The sequence below is a fragment of the Anopheles darlingi genome, chromosome 2 (assembly GCF_943734745.1).
Source record: "Anopheles darlingi chromosome 2, idAnoDarlMG_H_01, whole genome shotgun sequence".
In the NCBI taxonomy this organism is placed as follows: Eukaryota; Metazoa; Arthropoda; class Insecta; order Diptera; family Culicidae; genus Anopheles; species Anopheles darlingi.
This window is the reverse complement of record NC_064874.1, coordinates 91,863,259-91,881,901: the sequence shown is the minus strand read 5'-3', so window position 1 is coordinate 91,881,901 and position 18,643 is coordinate 91,863,259. Positions and strand designations below refer to the sequence as shown.

The following is an 18,643-nucleotide window of genomic DNA, read 5'->3' as shown; positions in this document are numbered from 1 at the left end:
GCTGTGAACCCGAACTGAACACCAAACATAACCTCCTGTGATCGGCGTGTGATCTTGTTTTGAGTGAATTTTGACACCGAAATTGCTTTCGCCATTTTAGTTTGCATGCGCTGCAATGGCTGCATGCAAACCACTTCCTGTCCGTCAGACCGGGCGACAGTTGCCATCCAAAATAATGGAACTCCAAAGTTCCGAATAACAAGATAAACAATGGAAAGCGAACACAACGCGACAGAGACACTTACAACACACACACACACACACACACACACATACAATCGTAATGCTCAAGTCAAGCGCGAACCATAAACATGCTTCACTGAGCCGCACGGTAAAGTGAGACAAATTTGGGAAACAAAAAACGCGGTCGCGCGGCCAGTTGTTGCCGTGCCCCCTTCCCCTCCCCGGGGGTTTAGGCCTCCCACCGAACTAGCCGGATCATTAATTTCGAAAATTATGATTACCCGACGCGCGGGCACGGGAAATGAATTTGTTGGCGCCGCCATTTGTCGTTCGATTTTGGGTCCACGGACCAGGCCAAGCCAGACCAGGTCGTCCGCTTTCTTATGACCCTCTTCCCTTCCCCTTCCACTCAGTCCACGGTTTCCAATCGTGCGCAACCATCGGCCAGAGGGGCCATTGCTTGATTGAGCGGTAACTTGTGAAATGAAGGTGCAACAACCGGAGACGAAAGCGGAAAAAAACACAATCGATTTTCGATCGAAAGAACCAAACGGAAGGCGTGCGTGTGTGTGTGCGTCGCGGAGTGACATAAGGGAAAATTATGGACAACACTCTCTCCCCCCTAAAACCATGGAGCCAATGGCGCTAATGATCGATTTGCATGTTCCTTCCTTTGATGCTCGTCCTGACGGCGACAATTCGACAGTTGATTGCTACTCCCCCTTCGGGGTTGTTGGGGGTGTTGGTTGGCACCGGAAACGGGCGTAAACAGGACTTCGAAAGCTGCTTCCTTCCTTCCTTCCTTTCTGCCTTCCTTCCTTTCTGCCTTCCTTCCTTTCCGCACACAGCGACAACGAGGTGCTTATGTGTGAAAACTGCATCAAACGGTCTCTACCCCAAAAGGTGGCGTGCATGCATCGTGGATCCGTCGGGGGGGGGGGGGTTGGTAAGAGGAGCGAGGAAGGGAGGCAACATTGTTGTAGCTTCTGCAGCACACGCAGTCCAGACAGGGCAGTTGTACAAATATTGTGACTCATTTTTCAACTTCCGAACGCGCGAAATGGCCTTCGGATGTAACCATCCCAGAGCCAGAGAGGCCTGGTGTTCGTTTCTGTGGCCACGGCCAGCCGTTAAGGACCGTAAGATCGATGAATTAATGTGCTCGAATGTGAAAACTTATCTCATTAGCACCAATTTTCGGACCGAACCGTTTGTACATGTAATGGCCATCTCGTGCTGTTCCCGATACGCCGAGGCGTCCGAAAATATGTGTCCAATTAGCTTCTTCACACACACACACACACACACGGGGACACACCGAAGGAACTTGGGATGTTTGCGAAGCGAACACAGCGGGAGATCCCTGGGAGCAGGGCGCAGTAAGCCATGATCACGTCATCGATCGCAAGCAACCCCGCAAGAGGCGAACGAAAATCGAATTAAACGCAAGAAATTAAAAGAGAGAGAAAAAAAAGAACAGGCTCTCGAGGTCCAGCGTCCAGGCCATTCGAAAGCGCGGAATCCGGACTGGCTGGTGCGCCAAGTAAATAAACGATCCCTTCCCAACCACTCTCACTCCTCGCCTTCCGCTGCTGTCCTGTCATAATTCCATTATTTATGGCCGACCAAAGCATAAATCTTAACGCCGGAGAACGGCGTTGGAATCGCGCTCCCATTCCACTGGGCCGTGGGAAGGTTGTGGGGTCCTTCCCCACTCTGTCGGTGGCTTATTTATTTTGCTGGCACCCGAAAAAAAAGCCCGAACCTCGGAAAACCTTTTATCACCTCGAACTCTCGAGCGACTGGCGTATGGTATGGTGACACCACAGCATAAGTATCATCACCTTCTCCGAGTATGCCGTGCCGAGAAAATGGATCGAGATTTACGAGGAGCAACGCCAAGCGGACACGATGCAGCTGAGCTTCCGTTCGAGACATTTGCTCAAGTGAATCCACAGTATGTGAAACAATGCGCCATGTTGCTGCAGCCCTTAAAACGCACGTCAGTTACTCTAATGCTCACTGGCTGATCCGTTTAGATACGATCGCTCGTCACGAGAGACCGCACGTCGCACCTGATCAGCCCGGCCGGCGATCAATCCGCTTCCTTAGCGCCACTTGCGCCACTCCACTTCTCAGACCTCTGCCGACAATGTTTCGCGGGGCCCGAAAAGTAACATTAACAAGCATAAAAATTACAATAAAGTGTCCGTAATGGTGGTCCCCTCGACCACCGTTCGTTTGCAAGTATCCGCCGCCGCCGGTGCATGTTTATCGATAACGATCTTACTCCAAGGGCCGCCGACAATCCTGGTGGCCCCTTCTGTGGTCGCCAATGCCGTGACAGTGCATCGTAAAGGGTGGCCTCTGCGGCGTGCGCGACCTCGTATCTGTGTGTGTGTGTGTGTGTGTGTGTGTGTGTGTGTGTGTGTGTGTGTGTGTGTGTGTGTTAAATGTGAAACAAATGCTCCCGATATCAGGCAACCGATAGGGAAAGGCAAATTGCCAGCCAGTGTGCCAGCGAGCGACGATTAAATGCAAAAGCGAGCAACCGAGAGGACGAAAAAGGGAAAGGAGAAGAGAGAGAGAGAGAGAGAGAGAGAGCGAGAGGATGCGAGGCGAAGAAACTGAAAAACATTTAAGCGCGGATAAGAACCATAAAACCATCGCGCGACCGCCTCGCACCTCGCACGTTGCGCGGGATAAGACGTCGTCCAAGCGTCGTCTTCGTCGTCGTCGTCCGGATCGATGGAACCCAAACCGGAAGCAATAGGCATAGAGGAGAGGCAAGCGAGAAGGAGAGAGGACCGGCGTAAAAACCGGTTCCCTGGGCCCGGCGATGGTGAGCATGCTCATGTACGGAAGCGTGTAATGATCATGTTTTTTCCCCTCCTGGTGGTCGGTAGGCGCGATAAGATAAGATATTCGGTCGACTCCAAGAACATGGTGTTAGGGCCGGCCCGGAATACATGCCCGATGCATGTGGAGGAAAATTCACATTTTCACGTGGCATGACTTTAAACCGAAATGCGCCAAAGAGGTGTTGACGACATGGCTCGGGAGTAACGGAACGGAGCTGTACTGGAGTTCTTCGAGAGCTTCGTGGCTCGCTTGTCGGTGCCTATTTATCGGTCCTGATTTACCACGCTACTGGTTCTTGGGTTTGAACAACATTATGCTATGATACTCTATGGATGGGAACCTCCACCCTCAAGACACCGAACCGAACAAGCAGGTCACACGTCATCTAGTCCGTTGCGTTTAGGATTTATGGCCAAACACAGAGTGGACCTCCCGAACATGGGAACTCGAGCTGTCGGCCGACCGGAAACATAACCGGACACCCGGATCGTACCCGGTGACAGGCGGTCCAGTTGGCGGACCTGGCTTCTGGCGTTGATCTTGTTTCACGCACTTCGCAATCGCTGGGAAAAAGTAAATCAATCGGAACGGAACTCAAGATCGAGCGTCTTGGTGAGCGCTAACCGGAGCGAAGATGATGACCACTTCCGTTGGACTCGTTATTTGATACGTTTTTGGGGCGCTTTGTTTTAAGCGAATCGAGGTCCCGGAAATGATGGATTCCCACCTTGGGACCGAAGAACCGGTGGCCAACGCGAACTCATGATTGTAAATCTCTTCGAACCGTTTCGCTAATCAGCACTAAGCCCCTTTCGTGAGGTAAGAAGAAGAAGTAGGGCTACATAACCTCAAAACTCACTACAGACGGCCGAAGCGACGGTTGCTACGTTCCCGGTGTCATTCTCTCTTTGCTTTTGCTGCTGCTGTCTTGGGGGATTATGCGAATCATTAGAAAACATTAAGAAACAAATGGTTTTGCGAAACTCGATGATGATGGATCCCGAGCGAAATGCAGCGCCAATGCACTCCAACTAATCCGCTTCGTTCGATCGATGCGTCGATCAAATGCAAGTGTGTGTGTCCGTGGGGTTGGTGTCCGGAAATTGGCAGATTAACAGACCGGATAAGCCGCTTGATCGATCGTTCGCACTGCATGCGGTGTGGCCACCAATAATGACAAACACTCACACACACACGCGCGAGCACGTCGTGGCCACCGGTTGCAGCCGTCCCGGATCGATCGATTTATCTTCACCGCGGCAAGGTGTTCCGCGGCCGCATTAGGCCATCAGCGAGCGTTTCAATAATCGAACGGCGGCAGGTGAGAAAGCCGCAGCGACTCACGGACTCCGGACCTTTTTCGGACGATCCTTCTGCTATCGAGATTTCGCCGCGTGACTCGTGGAACAGAATTGTCCTCCAAGTGGCACTCGTGGATTGAGTTCGGCCAACGAGAGACGTTGGCCAAATGTATTAACTTCTGTCTTTCGATTTGTCGAGTCCGATGTCTTTGGCAGCCTTCTTGCAGCTGCTCAAGTGACTCAAACGTCGAAGGGAAAACGACGAACGAGAAGAGTCGTGAAAAGGAAAGGACGAGTAGAAGCAGAAGCAGAAGCAGCGAAAACATAAATCGCGATGAAGCAGCGCTGTTGCCACCGGAAGATAAATCAAACTAAATGACTGTTTATTTATTTAATGCATTGGCGGCCATTTTTAACACGGACCGGACCTGCGGATGCGGTTCCGGCGCTCCCTTCCTCTCCCTTCTCCCCCCGGGAGATGTGTGTGTCGCATCTCGCGCGCCTCTCTCCGTTTCTTCTCCTTCGTTCCTTTCCCGGAGGATTCCTTCCATCGGGGAAGGTACATAAATTGTTTATGTGGCGTAATTTTGCGGTCCATTCATTTCGAATCGAAAATTTATCTCATGAAATCATAATCACACACACATACGGAAGGCGTGGAAGGGATCGTAATGGTCCCTTCGGTGCAGATGAAGTGACACGACGGCGCTCTGGCGCGTCGTGAGAACGCGAGGGTCTACGCCGTCGTGGCTGCTGCAACGACTTGCGCTAAAAATAAGGGTCTTAATTAGAAACTAGTACCGCAATTTGCGCCACGTCGTCAACGACCAATGGCCATGAGGACGACGACGACGACGCCTTTCGGTAACGCAGTTCAACCGGATCGGCTGCTGCGTGATTTTCAACCTGATCTTTAACGATCTTTTGCGGATCAAATTTCCACACCAGAAGGCCGGTCGAAGGGAGGGAGGGCGAAGCAGAAGTTGTCCCGTTTTGCAGCGCGTTCCCTAACCGAGGATCGGGATACCACCACGCACACCCCCCTTCCCAGGCAATGAAATGAAGGTGTTTATGCGCTGACGGTCACGCTTAACGAACGAACGAACGCCAGCAAGTTTCGAAGACGAGGACGACCACACCATCACCAACTCCGGGGTTCGGGTTCGGGAAAATTAAGGAAATTAAACCAATAAAATTAACAGCAAAACAACGACTAAACCTGTCATCGAACTGATTATCGGTCACCGTGGCCATGGCGAGGTCACTATTCTCCACCCGGAGTGACATCGAATCCTCATCGCATCAAATCGTCCGCATATGGTGTGGCTCACGCTCCTAAAGGTCTCTTGTGCCAGGGTTATCTGGAACCAACTGGAACCACCGGCACCAGCAGCAGCAGCAGCAACGCCACGAGAAGTGTCCGAAAATGGAAAGACTTTATCGCTCTTCTCGTGAGCTCGAGGGGTCTGGAATCTGGCTTTTATTATCTTGTTCTGTCACTTTCGTGTGTGCGCGCGCGCGACGATCGGTGGACGATTGGGCCGCGGCGCGTGATCAGCGGGCGTGATAATGCTGTTCGATCGACGCACCTTCGCCCGGGCAACACGTAATTTGAGAAATAAATTTAATTTTAATTACATGCTGATCGTCATCGTCGTCGCTTCGATCCGAGGTGCTTATCGGTTCACCGTTTTCGGTTTTAATGCCCGAAAAACCCTCTACCTTCCTGGGGAGTCCGGGATTGTTGACGAAAGGAATTCGTAAATTTCGTTCTTCAATGAAACTCGATTCGAGCAAGTGTCATTGAATGGGGAAGAGTTTTAAGCAGCTTCGGCGCGAGATGAGGCAGAGATTAAAAGATGTCAAGTCGTGTTTTGGGAGAGGGACTGAACTGAAGACGCTTCTTCTACTCCTGGACCTTACCTGGTTGCAGGTTCAAAATGCAATCCCGTCGCTTTGCTGCGAATGAATCGTTATCGAGGTTGTTCGTTTGTACAGCTCCGTTCGTTCGTTCGTTCGTTCGTTCGTTCGTTCATGTAGCTGACACTGATCGACACAAGTTCACAGCTCGTAAAAAGTGCTGAACCAGTGCTGACCTAGCACCATAGAACTCGTTTGCAACCCAACCGAGAAGAGAAGTCACGACCAACGACGAAGACAATCCTACGATCACCTCAACCGGAGACCCCTAGCCAGGGGGTCTTCCGGGGCGAAGATGAGCGCCATAAACGTGGACGTGTTAAAATCATAAAACGGCCAAACCGCGACGCTATGCTACGGACGCTGTAAGAATGCCGTGGTCGACACCATCAGCAGCAGCAGCAGCAGCGGTCGAAGAGCCCGACTGGAGGGAACCATGCGCCCGGACCGAACAAATCATGCTCGATCGTCCGAAAATCTATAAGCGTAAATCTTGGCGTTTATGCTTATTGATTTATTCCACCACCAGCACCATCAGCAAAGACCCTACGCGATGTTTATGATTGGACAAGACTCCGCACTGACCCGCCGTGTTGTTGACAGGAAGGTGTCGTTCCCGATGGTCCCGACGGACCCGTGATGTGCCACCACGTACCGGGAGTGGACGGCGACGGTGGACCGTAAATTATGCTTTTATTTGAGGAAAAATGAAACAACCCACAACGGACCCACAACGGACCCACAACGGTCGCTTGGCGAACAATTGCCCCTCGCGGCGAGGACGCTATGGATGGACGCGGACGTCCATCGGTTTGCGGTTCGATCGCTTCTGGCTATCCGAGGTGATTAGCATGCCTTCTCACCGGAGAGATCGGACGCTACTCCGATGATGCTCGATCCAAGAAGGCCACAGGAAGCCACTCTGTGGTGGTCACGACGGAAAGCGCTTGTCCAATGCTCCCAGGTCCGAAGTCCCAGGAATCATTGACAAACTGGGAAATTTATCACTTTCATCGACGGGGATTAGCGGACTTTATTGCTTTATTGCGGCGACGAAATGTAGTAAAATGGCGCGCAAGTGGCAAGCAAATGTAAGCTGCAGTCCAGCGGCCACACCATCCACACGGACCGGATCCAATCAGACCTGATTATGATCGGAGATCAACGGAGAGCTCGCTTCGTGGCATGCGGAGACCGCGTTTCACACATTTTAACAACCGGATCACGACGATGACGACGACGACGACGACGACCAACAAAGCCGGTTGTTGACTCCGGAAGGCTCACGGGAATCCCTCACCTGGCCGCGGAACACCGGTAACGAGAGCTGACACCTCGCGGTGTAAATATCTGTCTTTTCCCCGTGCGGGTCCCGTTGGCCACGATGCCCGCGCGGATCTCGTCGCTGCGGATCGTAAAGCAATAAACGGGAACATATGTACATGCAAATCCGTACTCCGGGACCGAGACATTTCGTACGAAGGCGTGAGAAGGAACCGGACCGCATCTCCAGACCGTGACCTTGTCGACCAGAGCTGCCACCACCGGGATCGGGTGGGGAGGTGTTAGGTGAAATGGTTCCACACCAAAGGGAAGCCTTTCGGACCTTAGAATCTCGAGCATAGGATTGAAGGGCCACTGCGCTAGTTTTTAGCGAGCATGCAGCACATAAAAAAAACGCGAGCATAAAATGAGGTGAGAGAATTCGAACAAACACGCCATTCGTGTCCTGGGTTGGCCGTAGTGCGGTCTCCGTGTTTATGACCTGCTCCATGCGGTCGATGATTCATCACGATCATGGTGTTGCTGAGCAAACAAAGCATCTTTGCTGATGTTTCTCTAACATTGTTTCACGGTTTTTAGTGATGGCAGAAACACCTCGACATGACACCGAGGAATGTACGGTGACATCGCCTTGGCCTGGCAACACGGGCATGGTCATGACTTGAAGCCATAAGATCATGTAGAGGGTCCGCAACAGCAGCAGCAGCATCAGCAGCAGCGAGCTAATCATCGGAAAGTGACTTGTGAAAACAAAACTCTGCAAGATAGCCGCAGTGGTGTCCATGATGGCGGAGGCGCCGACCACAGCCAACGTCGACACGTGTCAATCGGTAGCAGGTTCGCAAGCACGCTGGGTATGAGGCTTCTGACGTGCTGCGTCAGTGAGTGTGTGCGTGTGTATGTGCGCGCTAATTGCCCAACGATTACGGGCTCATTTGGACTGTACACCGCACCGGCGCCGCAACAATTACCCGGACCAAGTCCGGGGCCCCGCGTTTTTACGTCAAGACAGCCCACTCTGCACATGCCACAGCATGCCACAGTTGGTTTCTATGCCACCCAGTGTGCGAAGGTTGGCTGGCTGGCTGGCTGGCCTACTCGGATGCCCGTTGACAGATTGTCGGTTCGCTCAAATGATTGACAAAAAAATGGCCGCCATGATTTGATTGACATCTGCGTTGTGGCCAAGGAGAGGAGTGTTGTGCAATGATGATGCCTGATGCCTGGTGCCTGGTGCTTGCTTACCTGCCCGTCTTCGTGATGATCATCTCGGTGCCGAGATCGTGAAACTTATCCCAGAGCTCTTTCGTCTCCAGGTGACACTGGACCGGTCGCAGTTCCTCGCAGTTGCACGAACCGACGATCCGTGATTTGCTCTGTAAAGGAGGTGCATAGAGAGGACATTAGGCTGGTGGTTTGCGTCATGCCTAACCACCGGACGTACCTGTGCCGGTTCCGGTGTAAGGCGCTCCTCATCGGACGCACTAGCATTGGTTGCGCTGCCAGGAGAAGCTGCTTTCGAACGTGCCTTCGAGGTACTTCGATTTACTGCTCTACCGGTGGTGCCAGGGGTCGTAGTGTTAGTATTGGTGGTCGCTAGCAGTGTCTCGGAGTCACTACACTGTTCCACATCCACGTCGACCTCATCATCCGGTTCGGGTATCGATCGATCGACGGATAATGGACCTGCGGAGATCATGCTCAGTTAGTGAAGGTGCGATAAATGTTGTTCCCTCCTGGGAACCGATCGAATTCCGACTCTAATTGCGACGCCCCCTCCGATTATAGGCCTGCGTAATGGCGAACAAATATTTCTCGATTGCTCGTTCTAGATCCCGCGCATAGAACCAACGCGTACATATCGATGTTACAATTAAATTAGCATACAAATTACCCGTGAAACAATTGGATCAACAATGTTTAACCTTCACTCCAACCCTGCGTTACCTCAAAAGCCTAGACAGCCGCTCGGCGTTGCGCCTGAGCGCAGGTTTCGTAAGAAATTATTCAAATTTTCTTCGAATTTATTCTAATTAGGCGTTATGTTCGCCTCACCGCGGTGTTGTGAGCTCGCTGGTACTGGAAATGCTGCGGAGAATGATTTGGTTTTCTACTTTCAGCAGCAGCAACAGCACAATCAGCTCCACGCGCTCCACCACCGCCTCTATGTAGATTATGCTCGCTGGCAGGCAGCAGATAAGGTTACCATCGCCACCACACAAACACACACACACCCGGTCGCGAGATGGCCGTAAATCATCGTTAAATTTTGTGATGATTTATTGGGTTCAGTTTTCCCAGCATGGCGTTCGCGCAACGGTCCGGGAGCCAACGCACGGCACGGGAAAGCTCGTCAAACTTTGTTTTTCGTGGCCTTGTCTACCCCCTCCCGGGGAGGAAGCTGAGAGCGAGGGCCAAATGGGGATTGGATGCTACTTCTTCTTCTTCTTCATCGTCGCGAGAGGATTATTATTTGTCAGCTTCACGCGGTGATAAGATACCGCGGAGCGCAATGGAGTCTTTGCCACGATGGTTTCTCTATCTCGAAAACCGAAGCGAATGAGTTATGGCAATGGAGATGGGGCATAAGGTTTGGGTTACCTCGATTTCGGTGTACAAAATGGAACATTACTTTGTGGTTGAGGACAGTACTGTAGAAATGTTTGACTTGTTGTTATGAAACATTTAATCGAGTGATAAAAACGGAAAAATGTAAGGCAATCATCCTAATGTAATAGATTTACTAGATCGAACGACATTTTAAAATCTGTTCAACTAATATCAATGTCATTTTAAGAAGCATCTATTTGGTGTACAAGCAACAGAACCGAACTAAGTTTTATAACTTTTTAATTATTTTATAAGTCTTTTCGACACATTTGGAGAAGGGCCTTACGTTGAAATCTTTCTGGAATCTTTGGACTCGAACTACTTAATTAATTTTATTCAATCAAGAAAACACTCCCGTGAAATAAGAAATAAAAAGTTTAACGTTCTACAGATCCAAGTCCATGTTCTAATCAGATTGATTGTCTGATATACCATGGATCATCTCTTCAAATGTTGCATCAAATGTGTCGACTACAACGATAATACATAAAATGGAACTATCAAATTGTCCCGAAAGAGTTTAGAATCATCAATATTCTGCTGCTTGTCTAGAGTCTTGTCTTGTCTGTTCCATAAAAAAAAACACCCAAGAAAGGTATTAATTGCGCCTCTTCAATTTCCTTAGATCCTTCCAACAGTCAATCAACCACATGGCTCTACGATCCAGGCGCTATTCAATTAAACGCTTTCCCCCCCGGCAATTTAATGCTTTTTCCTCCAATAAACTCTTTCCTTGCCCGCCCATTTCTACGCCGCACTCGCGCAACACCTTCTCGGTGTTAAGTGGCATCAAAACGGACACAGCGATTGTCCTTATTGTCCCAAAACCCCCTACCCCCAACCCTTTCAACCTCCCTTTTAAAGTGTCACGCACGATCGGACGGAAACCCTTTACCCGATTCAATTACCCCCGGAATCCGGTGGACGGTTTAACGGTTTAACGCGTTCCGAAAGACAGAGAGCCGCGTTCGCGCTTCGATTCCAGCACACACACACAGCCCTTTCCGAATTTCGAATCCACCATCTGTCTCTCTAAAAAACACTATACTTTAGATTTATGACCCCCTGGGAAATCTATCCAAAACGGGACCCCGGGACCACATTCCGCGCCTCGAGCTCAACCACGAACGCCTCGTCCAAAACCAAAACAGAAGGTACTTCGTCTCGGAAGGCTGTTGTGGATCGATTGGAAATGACCCTTTAATTATACAATTTATCAAAATTAGACAGAAAATCATAAAAGGACGACACACACACAGGCCGTGCTGCGGTTTGCTGATCGATTGCGTTGAGGTCCTTGATGTGGTTTCTGTTGCTGGTGATGGTACCGGCGCATATGGGTAATGGTAAAATAATAAGCTACTTGAGGGATAATAACAGCTTCGACCGGGCCAATGGGAATCGCTATTCGCAGCCGCAGACCTTCGCACCGTAAAGATCAACCCCTCTCTAAAGCAGAGAAGATCGATCCTAACGGAATCCTTCGTCCCGACCACATGATGTCGAGGAAGAGCACACATCCTGTGTGTGCCGTGTGCCTGTGTGTGTGTTGAAGGACAACACAACCGCACACATCATGGTCATGGTGCGTCATGGTGGTCGCGGTGGTCGCGAATAGCTAATGTTGGCCGCGCTGCGTAACTCGTTTGCCCCCAAATGAGCTGTCATTCAATCAACAACCAACAACACCCGACCCCAGGGCACTCTTGTACCTAGAAGAGAGAGAGAAAGAGAGACAGAGAGAGAAGCGAATTCCGACAGCAATTCCGCAGCGCGAGCGATCGCGTGGTCGCGCTTGTCGCGTAATAGAAAATTAGACAACTCGACAGCCGAACGATCCCGGCGGCCCGCCACTGTGTGTCGCTGCGGTTGTCATTAATCGGACGGAATGGGCTGTACCTGCCAACAGGCCCGGCGGCCCACTATCGTCACCGCCGTCGCCGCCAGGTGTTTATGTTGATTTTTCCAAAAACCAACGCGCGCGCCCCACCGGATCGATTACAACGCAACAACGGCCAAGTGGCGGTGACCGCAGAGAACCGGAGAGTTGATGAAATTATGATGAAAAATTAGAAAAACCGCATGTGTATTTAGCTAAAAGGCCCACACATACGCGCCGGTTGGCATGTAATTAATGCTGAAATGAATGTTAATGTACGAACGCAACGATCGTTGGCAAAGGCCCGTCGATGATGATCGACAGCGAGCGGTTTTGAGCAATCGTGGAACGAGGGGAAGCAGATCAACATCACTTGAACGTGTTGGCGTGTTAACTAGCCTTGGAAGAACCAATTTAACTAAACATGCAATCAGACGCTAAACCTAATTTATGGAAAAGAAACATACACACAGAAAAACAATTGTCCAAAACGCAAAAATGAGTAAGAAAACAGAAAGAACCCGAGAAACCATATTCCGAAAATGCAAATCACTCCGGAACCACCGGAATGGTTCTCCAGTGGTAGTGGTAGAGGTGAGGAGCAGCGCATCTATCTATCTGCAGCACAAAGTGCGGTTTGCGCTATTTATGTGGCGCGCGTTATGATACTGGCAGTCGACCGGGAAGGGGTGGCGTTGCATTACGTTGCGTGAGATGCAGTTTGCATCTCCCTCCGCCCTCCACTAGTGCGGCCACTATCCACTACAATCCACGGCACGCCATGCCGTGGCGCACTATCAACCCTAATTACTGTCTGACGCACTAATGAAGGCGATAATCTATTTTAAATTAATTTATGCATTTGTTGCACCAAACCATCGGCACGCACACACACACACACACACGCACGCAAAGTGCATCATGCAACACCCCTTAGCGGGGTCCCCTTCTCCCCCCTTTTGCTTCCCCTTTTTTGCAACCTCCATCAGCTCGTCAGTGGAGCTTCCTCGTTCCGGAGGTTTCGCGCCGCTCGCTCGCTCGCCGCTTCTTATCGAGAGTAAGATTGTTGTCTCTGCTAATGTCGCCCAGCGATTAGTTCTCCGCCTTACATTTTGTCACTCGCTCAATCCCTCCCTCGTCCGCCTTTAACGCCAGATCGCCTTCTCGGAAGCTCATCGTCGTCGCCATCGTCGTCGTCAGACCGAACGATCGGTTATTAATCTCCGCGTCATCCGCCGTTCGCTACAGCAAGCAAGATCAGCAGCAGCAGCAGCAGCAGCAGCAGCAGCAGCAGCAGCAGCAGCGGTATCGCGGAATGATCGCGGGGTTTGGAGTTTTAGGAGATGCCCGAGAGAGGGATTGCCGGGGAGCCCACGCGCGACATCAACGCGTCAACGCGCCGCGGAATTCAATTCCAAACCGAAAGCCAAACCCTCGTCGGCGGCAGCAGCAGCAGCAGCAGGAGCAGCGCGACCGGATCGTCACGGATGGTGGCCGGAAATTTATGACAACTAACGGATTAACTCTCGGGGGGCTTCTGTCGTAAATTATGGCCCGGCAGTGCCAGAGGACTGCGTGTCCGCGTGTCCGAGTGCGCGCGCTCTCTCTATGATTGAAGAGGTGCCTGGCTGGGTCCCCAGCGATCGAGAGCCAGCGAGTCAGCGAGTCAGCAGAAGCAACATGTTATACACGGAACCAAACGGACGCGGTTTGGCCAAACACGGCCTGGTTGTGTCTGTCTGACTTCTGAGCATCTTGTTGTACACGTTGTCGCCAAGGAATTTCATCAAACACACACCAGACACACACACACGAGGACGTGGGATGAAGGTGCGTTCTGCGGAAGGCACCGTTAAATGGTTTTCGACAAAACATCGCTACCATCATCACGTTGGTGGCCCACCAAGCAGCGGCGCATATTTCGCTGATGAATAGGTGATAGATATTTGCTGCATAATTTGCCGACCATAAACACAAGCTCTCGGCGGGCGGGCGGGGGTGAGATTATGGAGAAAGAAGGAGCGACGTTGGTTTGGCTTTAATTGAAATCGTGTCGTGGGCTTGACGTGTCGCCGGTTCGAGATGATTTTATTGCTTCGCCAGTAAAGAAAAAAAACGGTTGCCATGGAGTGACTAATCAATCGAGAAGGAGTCTGGAGTTGCTTTGATGTTGTGCATAAATTAGGGAACACAAAAAACCAGCCACTGCTCGTTATGTTTCATTTTGAAGAGAAGCGCGAAAGAGATGTATTCATCGAATCATGGGATGTGAAAACTTATTCAAAGATGAATCTTTTGTGACTACTAGTTAGAAGGGCAATTCACGTTGCAAGTCGCCACTAATAACCATCATGTCTTGGAGGACAAACCTTCTCTGAATTCAACACTCCACAAGACTCCATGGCACTTCTCACAAAACCACTTCCCAGGTCACAAATCAGAAAACCGTTCCTCGCCGGGTTTGACCTTTCGACGACTTGCGATGGACACAGCGGAGAACAGCGGAGGTGGCCAGTCATTTTCACCCAGTTTCTGCTGTCGCCATTACACGGCCACGGCACCGGCCAGTTGACCGTAAATCATGATCTTATTCAAATCGCACGTCGGCGCAGAACGCGCCTTCCTGCGGAGCGAGCTCCGTGGTCACACGGCACCGTGAAGCGAAGGAAAAGTGTCGGAAAAATGGCTTTCGGTGGTTGATGACGATGCTGTGATGATGATTCTCACCCTCTTGTTCGAGCGGGGCATTTCCGGTTATTTTTTTTGTGGGAGTAGAAAGGGAGAGAATGAGAGCTACATGACTTTTATATGACATCAACGCACTCCAAGACGCAGCCCTTGGAAAAGGCTTCCATTCAAATTCCGCCCAAGATGGTTTATGGCCTACTGCTACTGCTGCTGAAGGTGTGGTAGCCTCAACCACTCCAGTTTATAGGGCTCGAGTTCAGTGGCTTCTGGATTGCTTGGACGAGTTTTATAAAACAGCTTCTGTTCAATCCATCTCGAGGCTCGATTCCCATTAATTCATGTTTTATGCTGGATCCACATGCCAGCGATCTGATTAATTCCAGCGCTTCACATCGGAAAAAAGCTAAGACTTTTATATAGAAACTAAATTAGTAGATAAGATGAGAAGAGAAAATGCTGAAAACATGCAACATTAGCTCCCAGAACACGTTTATGCTGTTGAATGATTGGAAGTGATATCATCACTCATCTAATCGTCACCAAAAATCCAAACTCCGTTCGTATAGAAATCGTTCTTTTAAAAACGATGAATAATTCACAAAATACTCTCCTCACTCACACACCTTCCACGATTCAAGAAGCTAATGCCAGAGGAATTGTCACCGGGAACCGTCCCCCCATTCGAGGCCATCGTGTAACGTTATGCTAAACATGTGTTTTTGGCGGAGTCGAAAAATAATTGGCCTAAAAGAGAACCAATCTCCGTCGTCGGTCGTTTCCTTCTGCGCCACCAACACCACCAAAAGGCGGATTCCAAACGAATCCTACGCAAGTCCGGGTGCGACGAGGGTAACGCAACGCCACGGCCACGACACGACACCTTCGGGACACCCATTTCGGGCGGGATATTACATTTCAGCCCGCATGTCATCCGACATACCAGCCAGAAATGGATCCCGTCGGTCGGTCGCTCGCTGGCTCCGTTTGTCACGGAGAGTGATGATGAATATTTCGACAACAATTTGGTAACCGGCAGCACCAGTCCCTCCCCCCCACTCGAGGGGGTTTCCATTTTCCTCTCTCCCTCCCTCGCTCGTAGTCATCACTTCGAGAAGCATCTCAAAATGGTAGAAGACAGAGAAGTGTGAGTTTGCTGAAGACAATCGAATGTTTGCTAGAACTTGGTCGATTCGTAGTCGAAGCTCGCATGAGGAGTGATGCTTCTGCTTCAATTAAAAAAGTATAAATCATGAACGAATGGCCACGAACCAGGGAGCCTCAGGGAGGGGTGGAATGGTCATGTTAATCCATCCGCTACAATGTTCCACCACAAAACAGACACCAGTCACGAACACGGCAACACGAGAAGCAGGAACATTGAAGCCCGGATTTTCGCAAGTTATCATCATAACGGGCGGCCCCTTTCATCGAGCGAGCAGGAAGTGGCCTCGGGGGCCGCCGTTTGTGTATCGAAACGCCTCGGCTCCCGGCTTTCCGGTAATTGGTAGCCGGTCGGTTTCGAGTGGTTCGTCGCCTGAAACGCGGTGGTGTATGAGGCGAACTGGAGTGTTGTTTTTGGGGGAAGGAAATGAAGCAGAACGCCATGCCATTCAACTCGTACTCGTTCGATCTCGCTAACAAGACCCCAACACCTAATTGAAGGTGTTGCCTTAGATCTTAGTGCTCGTCATTTGATATCAAACAATCTAAACTTACTTATGCTACGTTCCGATGGTTCACGGCTAGAGCTGCTGCCACTCCGGCCTGCCATGATGGCCGCAATCGAGAAGTCGGTACCATTTCCGTTCGTTTTCTGTGAGGCCACGAGTGCGGCCGCGGCTGCTGCAGCAGCTGCTGCAGCTGCTGCTGTCGTTGCAGTCGCGCCTGTCGTTCCACCGCAATGGTTCTGCGTTCCAAGTAACATATTTTCACGAATTCGAATGCAAAACACTTCCTTACAGCACGTTAAATAACGGTTAGTTTCTCACTTTTCAAATCATAATTGAAAAAAACTTCACTTAACACAAAACACGCATACTACGTTCGAATGCACTGGATTGTTATGTGGTTGTCACAAAGGAGTCGAGCGTCGTTCACTACAGAACCCTAACCTCAACACCGTCCACAAAGCCCGGAGAAGGAATCCGGACAGTTTTCCCGAGGAAAAAAGCGGAAAACGCTGCCGTCGCTTAATCATTCATCTGTCTCACTCAGCACCAGAAGACGGAAATCCTTTTCACCCACGACGAAACCAACGAAAACAACGACCGAAGGAGGACGAATCGTACGGAGTAGCCTTCCTTGGGGTTTCCTGGTACGTAGTACCCCTAACGTGCGCCGGTAGCAAACTGCACGGGAACTGCATAACATGGCCGCCATTCGCCGCTGCCACCAGGTTCGCCGCTGCCACACCATACGCGCCCACCACCCCATTATCCCCAACGCCATCGTCGTCATCATCGTCATCAACATCGGCGTCTTCGTCGTGGCGGTTGGCGTCGTCGTCGTCGTCGTCGTCGTTGGGGAGTATGCGTGTTGCGTGTGGAGCAGCCGACTCCAAGTTGTTGAAAGAAAAGAATCAGCCCGCGGCCCGCATGTCGCGGATTGCAGTGGACCGAAGAAGAGGAAGAAGATGGAACCGGGTTTGCGAAGTTTCAGTCTTCAGCCTTCCTTCCTTCCACCCTTTCCAGGCCAGCTGGCGGTCCTGAGGCGGTCTTTCGTTCCATTTACCGCGGAAGGAGATCAGTCTGTGATGAGTTTGTTCGATTTTCAGGTTATAAAACAATCCATTAATCCATTAATTAATGGAATCTGTTTAGAAACTGTGGAACTGTAAATAGAAACCATCGCAAGAGATGCCAACATTCAATCGAAACCAGCATCCAAAACGCCGGATCGATGGAATGAACTCTCATCCCCCCCGGACCCTGCCAGCCAAATTGAGCGATTTTGAAGAACGAAAGTTGGACCAATCTCGAACATCACAGGAAAGCACTTATGTTTGAGATGTGGATAACTTGACATGTGAGATATGAATATCGAGAATTCTAGGCTGAACTGACTTCTGTACAGAAGATCGTTGATCCAAAATGCTCAATCCAGTTCAATAGAACAATCTCACGTGACAAGTTAGCTTTATCTCGAACATTACAGCTATTCTGTGGTGTTCGAGATGTGAATAACTTGTTTTTCTTCAAAATCACTCAATTTGGTTGGCTGGGTCATTTTCATTCCTTGTGCGCGACCTCACCAATACCAACACAACGAGAATCCGAAGCCCCGCCCACATTTTGTGTTTTTTTCTTTTTCTTTTTTGCTTTTTCTCGAGATAAAAATACTTTTTTAATTTTTTTAATAATCTATTTAATCTGATCTGATTATATGAAAATCTACTAAATCGCCGAATTTTCAAAGTATTTCATTATTGTTGTTGTTTTGGTTAATGCTACCTAACGTGTGATTTCATTATTTTTATTTCATTATTATTATTATAATTTTTAATGTGTGGTCATTTCATTATAAATGATTAAAAGCGGAATTGCCGGAAAAGCAATTTTTTGTTGTTGTTCCGAATCGATTCTCGAATGAAGTATTTAAGAACAGTGCAGCACAAAATGTTTGTTCTACTTTTTAGTCAAGTTTGAGCGGTGCATGAAGAATTAACAATTTAAACATCCTTTACCATCATTTTTGTTAAGTAAATGTATGACAAATCAACAAGAATGAAAAATTATTGTATTTCTTTTTGTGGTTCTACATTTTTAGGAAACAATAAGCAAAACTAGTTGTAAAAGTGATATTTTTTACTTAAACTCGTTCAATGAAACATCTATTTGATTACCTAAAACGATTCCAGGAGGTTCAGGCGCTGGGTGAGGCCATCGTTGCGGCGTACCAACCGTGACGGTACCGCGCC

The 18,643-nt window shown here is 49.8% G+C and overlaps 1 protein-coding gene across 1 annotated transcript in view; it reads right to left on the bottom strand.

Moving 5' to 3' along the window:
* The window catches only part of LOC125959633 (T-box protein H15-like), a 38,360-nt gene extending 21,709 nt beyond the window's left edge, over nt 1-16,651 (bottom strand). The window contains exons 1-4 of the mRNA XM_049692461.1: nt 16,444-16,651; nt 9,153-9,236; nt 8,995-9,086; nt 8,796-8,926 (exon numbers count right to left, since the gene is read on the bottom strand). Coding sequence (XP_049548418.1) covers nt 8,796-8,926; nt 8,995-9,086; nt 9,153-9,236; nt 16,444-16,651 — 515 coding nt within the window. The remainder of the gene's footprint in view (nt 1-8,795; nt 8,927-8,994; nt 9,087-9,152; nt 9,237-16,443) is intronic.
* Between the last annotated feature and the right edge of the window lie 1,992 nt (nt 16,652-18,643).